Genomic DNA, 7479 nt, shown 5'->3' with positions numbered 1-7479 from the left:
TCCGCCACACACCGTCAGGTGGCTTGCGGAGTATGGATGTAGATGTAGATGTAGAAGTAGACGGAGACGAGAGACGAAGAAGACGTAGAAGTGAAGAAGCGTAGCAGTTGTCTTCAGTCAGTTTTGGTGCTGAAGACCATCATGCAAGAAGAGACTACATCATGCACAGACACACCAAGTCCGCCGCTGTAATGGAATAGCAAGCAGCAGCCTCGGCGCCAGAAGACAGAAGTTAAAAGGTACTTGAAGTCTGAGTTTTACGTACCTGGGTGACTCGTGAGGACGGGAAGGAGACGGCCTTACATCAGCAGTCACCTGTGAGCTGGGATGAAGATCTGACAGCCGAAGACCGGCAAGCGGGAGTCCGTTGTTCGAGTCCGGGACACTGGCCTTCCCCCGCCACGCCGCTCCGCTGGCCAACGCACAACACACGCGGCCGCTTAGAGAGAAGAAACACTGGGACTCCACATCCAAGGTATCACCATCCGATGGACGACTTCGCTCTCAATAATTAAATGGGCCACAGCGCGATGCGCGTCTCCAGTCAGCTGGGCGAGATGACGACACGAGATAATCACTGCCACGCGTATCAGACGCCGCCGCTGTCGCAGCAGAAGGCTACGCAAACGACACAGCTGCCGTTCTCCGAACCAGAACATCCAGTTAGATACAGTTGTACAAAACTTTCAATAAAAGTTATCTTATGTAAAAATGCTGTTTCATTCTACCTCATACCCAAGCCAAGGAAGAACCCACCCTGCCCACATGTTGTTAAGAGAGAAAAATTGATCAATTTAATATTTTCACCCTGACATAAAGCTTTAGAATGCTCATCCTGACAATTGATTAGCATCAAAAGAGAGAACCCACTTACATTTAGTATCACAACTGTTACACTACATTTCTGGGAAAGCCGAATGGAGGTGTTACCACTTGCTCACAGAATGTTCACGATGTGGGGCATTTTTGGATTTGGCCGAATGGAATTTTACTAAACATTGTGAGGTTAAAGTTGTCAGATGACAGACATAAGTATGTTTAACATGTTGATAAAATCTGAAGAAATTCAGTTCACTTCAATTCAGTTTATTACTACGAATCTTGGATCAGTTTTCTGGAAACTCTAAATTCGTTAATAATGGTGACATACAATGTTTCATATCACATTTGTAGTAGTAAATCATGTTAACAGCAACCATTGGTAATATTAAAGTAGAATTGAAACAGAACATTAGAAAAATAAGAATTAATTTTAAAAAACGTAAAATAAGGGGAATTAACTCAGGATCTTAAGAACCTCAGGTTTGCCAACTATCTACAGCTACTCCTACTTCTAAACCTATTGTTGATACGCTATTCTACAACACCATTGGTATGTGCATGCTTCTACAATCCTCAAGTCAGTGTATACCCATGCAGATAGTCACTTAATATGTGTATGCGCCTATTATTATTTATAACTCAGAAAATACTTTTGTGAACTGTTGACACTATTTTGATACTCAGAGCGTCCACTTGATCTTGTAGACTGAAAGTTAAGCAGTTGCCTTTTGGATATCTGATGTGAAATCATACTGACTTTACACCTAAAATTTTGGTCACTTGTAATTGTTAGCAGATTGCAGTCTACTTACCTGAAATCTCTCTCTACCTGAGAAAGGGGACATCTGAGAACGACATGATCACCATAACCTTCCTCTCTTCATTCACAGATTCGTGTGTCACTACATCCCACATGGTGCAGATGTTTGAGATATGGACCATGCCCTCGACCTCGACCTCGTGCACCATACCTCGTCGCGCACTTTGAATCTGTTCCTGATGCTTGACAACATGCGTTAAACACTCCTTGCAGTGCTTCTAGCGTCCCAATCAGACTGCTATTCATCTAACTTCCAGGCTCATAAATGTCTTTTGTCACTAATAAGCATCCTGTGGTCTCATACACATGATTATACTGCTCACACCCTAACCAAAACAGCACTGGCCTGTAATATACCACGATATTCATCAGACATATCCCGACTATCACCAATTAACTCTCTACAGGTTGTAATGGTACTTGAATTACGCAACCATTACTCCACCTCACCTGAGCCTCTCGATACCAGCAATATTTTACTGTGTTTCTGTAAAGTAGTTAACGTATTTACGAGACAACATTCAGATTTGATTTCATCGATATGTTTATATTGCAATGATATTATTCTTATGTGTATTCTTTCTTTTGTCACTATGATCTTTGACGTACTTGTAACTCTGATTTTTGGGTGCGTAAGCGATTATTAGTTTGTTGTTAACTTGTTGGACCAACGAGTTAAAATTTCATAGAGTGGCTGAGATACTAGTTACAGCGCTCCTAGCGGCAACCAACGCTAACTCGGCCGCCATGTTCTCCTTAGTCAAAACATTAGGAAAGCGTTACTGTTCTTTGTGTTGGAAGTGTGTCAGCTGTTGTGATATTACTGCAATATTTAACTTTTCTAGTTGACTTTTTTGTTACAAAATATAAAGTCAACATGCCTGGAGTGTTTCAGCGTTCAACTGCACAAATCGCAGCGATAAAACAACAAATATTTCATATTATAAGTAAGTATACGACACACGTTTTTTAATGTTTATTAAAGAGTCATTTGCATTGGAACTGTAATTATGCTTAAGGCAAATGCAGGAAAGTAATTTATTTATCGTTGATTACAGATTTCCTTTAAAAGATAAGGAAATTACAAAAAGATGGATTATAAATATGAAGCGAGAAAACTGGTTTCCTACTACAGCCAGTTACCTCTGTTCAGCTCATTTTGAAGAGAAATATATGTACCACACAAATGTCCAGAGGCGCCTTTTGTCAAAAGCAGTACCTACTATCTTTAACTTTCCATCACATTTACAAAAGCAATATAAAGTATTACGACCACAACCCAGAAAGCGATCTTTCGACAATTTGCAAGATAGTGCTGTTACAGTGACATCATTAGCACAAAGTAAGTCAATAATTTAATTTTACTCGGTGTTCTTATTACTTTGAATTACATACTTTATTATAATCTGATGGTGTAACTCTGTTTTAAACTTATGATGTAACTGCATTCTTTCAGTGCCTGTCGGACCCATATCTGTTTCTGCTGACCACAATTACTGTCTACCAAGCCCTAAGAAGTTGAAAACACAATATAACTGAGTACAAGTAGAGAATGTGCGACTAAAGAAGCGGATAAAGCAAATGAAGCAACTTAGTGCATGACACAAAAGAAGAATAGTGCAGTTACAGACTTTAGTTGCTGGTTTGAGAAGAAGGCTATGTAGTTCAGTTTCTGATATGTTAAACAGTGAACATGTAGTTGGTTTGTTGAAGGAGCTATTGGAACTTCAGTGCATTGCTAAAGTATGCCACTATTCTCAGCAAATAAGGAAATTTGCCCTGACCCTACACTTTTATTCTGCCAAGGCATACAGCTACTTACGAAAATTTGTGAAATTACCCCACCCAAGAACGCTTCGCCGTTGGGCAATGTCAGTGGGTGGCCATCCAGGTTTTACTGAGGAGGGTTTCACTAAAATTGCCTCTGAAGATGAGAATAGCACAACCCAAATTTTTGCAACATTGATGTTTGATGAGATGGCTATTAAGAAGGACCTTGTTTGGGATGGGGAAAAAATAAGAGGCTGTGTATAATGAGACAGGTGAGAAACAAAATTAACTGTACTGACTGCTTAGAAGGTATTTTTGCTTGTATTGAGGCTAAAAGAACTGGACTGATTGCAGTGAAAGATGTGAAAACCAGTTTAATCAATCCAGCTAATGATGTTGTTAAACTTTGTAATGTTGCTGAGGTTTTCAGAAATAATGAAGACATAATCCTGAAATGTCAGAAAAACCTTTTGTTGAGGTTCCAGACAGAAGTGTTGCAATTGGTGAGGGGCTCCTTATTTATAAACAATGAACATCTTTTTACAGAAACCGAATTTGGTGAAGAAACCCATTATGTTAAACTGATAAAACTGCTGCTCAAACATTTTTTTGTATGTCGAATAAATCACTTATGCAGATCAAAATCATCTGAGCAGAGAGGTAAAGTTGTGAGACAACTATACACGAAGCTTATTTTATTTAAAGGTCAGTGAAAAGACCGAAAAAATACGAATGTCAGTTAGAACATTGTAAAAATTAAATGTAAATAAATTATTTTACCTTTCTTGTAGATTATTATTATTATTGAATTACTATGCTTGTGTTAACTACTTGTAACACATATTTCAAATAATATTCTCGTTCACAGTGTACTGGTGTTTGAGGCTTTGACTGTTTACTTTGAAATAGCGACAAAAATATCACATTTCTGCGCCCGTTACTGTTTCTAATAGTTAACCACAGCGTGTTTAGGAGTTTCACCGTAATATTCTGGTGGTACCTGCTCTAATTGCATTAATTTATGGGCAACAAGTAACGTTATAGTGGATGGACAGACTTATTTGAGTTGTCTTGTAGTGTTATCTACATCGAAAAGTTTAGCCATATTTCGACAAAAACATCCCTTTTTGCTGTCAGTGTACACTGAAATCACTGCTGTCTATTGCTTGTTTTAGAAAAAATAAAGCTAGTAGGGGCTATTTCAAGTAAGTCATACGCAGTTACAAGGGGGCGGGACACAGCAGACGAATGCCTTGACTAAAGAAAACATGGCGGACAGAACTTCAATTTGCTTCAAACATGGCGGACCTATAGCCACTCTATGAAATTTTAACTCGTTGTGTTGGACAGTCGGACCTTGAGAAGGCCAAGTCTTGGACGACATGTTGGAAAGACGCGTACTGTAGTCCGCTTATAAAATGTGAAATTTAACAGTGACTGTGAGGAAGAAGTTTTCAAGTATGTTTTGGATTGTGAAGTGATGTTATGTGTTTACGTGATACTGCAATAAAAGCAAGTAAAAGGAAGTGTAACTTAAATTCGGAGTGCAGATTTTGTTTTTTACATCACCATTGTGCTAACTTTGAAAGGTTTAATCTTGAAGAATATTTTGTGAAGCGCATCTACATAACTTTTGAATATAGCACGATAAAACCTAGGCCTCTTTGAATCTGAGCTTGGAATCATAACCACCTAGATTTTCAACGATTGAGCCATGATAATACGAGACCAGCGTGGGAAATGCGAAAAGATGAGTGCCTAGTTTTTTCATTATAACATGAAATGACTATTAACTGTGCACTAATGACACCTGCCACATAATATGACTGTTGTTGCCCGAAAATGCAGTATTTAGCAGCGTGGGCAACACCACAATCGTTATTAAATGCTGACCTTTGTTGTGGTGGGGTTGTTAGAACGTGGGGGCTCAGCCAGGATAGGCAGCACCAAATATTCAAAAATTTAGTGTAGATGTGCTTCAGGAAAAGTGCATAGTGAATGTGTTATGAAAAATATCGTCAAATACTTAACAATCAAAAGGAGACAACCACAGGACGAAAAATGGACGCAAAAAACAATGGGACGACAAAGGATTTAAAATAAACACTATGACTGGATTCCGACGGAGAAGACTTCAGCTATAAGTTAAGTAAAAATTCTAACGAATTTTGTTAATTGGTATTGTCATTTCTAGTGGTTCATTTTCTGTTAACAGTTAATAATGGATAAAATTAATGAAGGGGAAGAAATAGTAGGGGAGATCCAAAAATTGATAAGTTAGAATTAATTATGCAGCTTCTGAGTAAGCAGAATGAAAACATAAATAATTTAAGATCTGAAATGAGGGCTGAAATTGACGAAAGGTTAGGGGAGAATTTGATTAAGCAATTAAATGCAATAAAAACTGAGTTAACTGAGGTCAGTATTACACTGGAAGGTAACTTAAAGCTGGTAGAATCGAGGGTAGACAATGTGGATAAAAAATTAATTGTTTTTGAAAATGAATTCATTGCTGAAAATAGTAACAGAGCAAGTGAAATGTAGGAACTTCAAAATTAAAATGAATCACTAGATGAAAAATTTAATGACTTGAAAGTAAACAGTGTTAATGCAGTCAGTAGCGTTGAGAAAAAGGTTGACAGTTTAGAATCAAACCTTACCAATAAATTAGACACATTGAAAACTAAAATAAATCAAGTTGAAGAATATGCTGTTAACAAGAATTTGTACAGTCATGGACGAGTATGGTCGAACCTGTTAGTGAAAAGTTTTCCCTGTGATAATTTGCACCCAGATGAGTTTTTGCACCAATCCAAGGATAATTTTGTGCCAGGAATGTCTGGTAGTTAAAAAAATAAATTTGTCAAAAAAATTCTTGAAAGGGAGGCCCTAACCTGGGCTAACCAAAATTTCGATCAGTGGGAAACCTTTGCAGATTTTGAGAAAAGCTTCTTAAACAAATTTTGGTCAGAATCTGAGAAGGGGAGAATTAAATATGAATTTTTAACTGGACCTATTTTCAGAGGGAGAGTGGGCACTTTGAAAGCATTTTGTAAAGATCAATTGAGAGAATTAATACATTTAGACAAACCTTTTGATGAAATGACACAAATAGATGCGCTGAAAAGAAGGCTACCTGAAAAATTTGCAATGGGATTTAGTTCATGGGTCTGATGATTCTGTGGAAGAATTTTTAAAATATGTGGATAAATTGGATAGGGCATTAGAAAGAGGAAATATGCAAAATTTTAACAATGGTGAACAGCAACAGGGGGGGGGGGTGGTATTCAAACAGGTATGGAGAGAGAAGAGAATACAGAGACAACAGATATGAACAACACAGGGGAAACAATAGGGATCATGATGGTAATGACAGGGACAGGGATAGAAATTTTGGAAACAGAAACAGATGGGATGACAGAAACAAGGGGGAACAAAATTGGAGATCAAACAGAGAAAACAGGCAGGAAAACACTGGACCGCCTCAATGAGGGTCTGCAGTTTTGGGGCGAGAAAATATCATCACAATAGGACCTACAATAGCAACTGGGAATTTACAGACAGAGGAAGAAGGAGAAATGTAACTTATTATTATAATAAAACCAGTGGAAGACAAAACAAATACGCACCACAAATAACAGACACTCATGTTCAACACCAAATTAATACTTTAAATTTTGATCAGAAATTTTGGGTAACTACTTCTGAAAACAAGCCAGATGAGGATATTGCAATTGTGCCAGAATTTTATAATTGGGTAGAGAATAATAATCTATGTAATTCTGAAGTATCTGACAAACATTACAGCTCTGATTTGAATAAGTTATTTAATGAAAAGTTATGTGAAGAGAGAGAGATGGAACTTAATGTGACTGTGGATAGGATGCATGATGAGGAAAGTTTTGATTTTGATGAAAATATGGAAGCTAATGATGTTGTTGAGAGTTGTACAGAGGTAAGTAATGGTGAGATTAATGCTGTGGGTGAGTATCAAGTATTCGTCGAGATTATTTCAAGTGAAGTAGTGAAGCTATGTGATAATGAAGTTGATAATTGTGAGTATTATG

At 37.6% G+C, this 7479-nt stretch overlaps 1 protein-coding gene across 1 annotated transcript; it reads left to right on the top strand.

Moving 5' to 3' along the window:
• Positions 1–2650: 2650 nt before the first annotated feature.
• Positions 2651–3295, top strand: LOC126427302 (THAP domain-containing protein 5-like). The gene is made up of 2 exons (XM_050089607.1): positions 2651–2984; positions 3099–3295. Exons 1-2 carry the CDS (start codon positions 2666–2668, stop codon positions 3179–3181), a joined length of 402 nt encoding a protein of 133 aa, XP_049945564.1. The 5' UTR covers positions 2651–2665; the 3' UTR covers positions 3182–3295.
• Positions 3296–7479: the final 4184 nt, after the last annotated feature.

Source organism: Schistocerca serialis, chromosome 11, assembly GCF_023864345.2.
Source record: "Schistocerca serialis cubense isolate TAMUIC-IGC-003099 chromosome 11, iqSchSeri2.2, whole genome shotgun sequence".
NCBI lineage: Eukaryota > Metazoa > Arthropoda > Insecta > Orthoptera > Acrididae > Schistocerca > Schistocerca serialis.
This window is presented reverse-complemented; position numbering and strand designations above follow the sequence as displayed.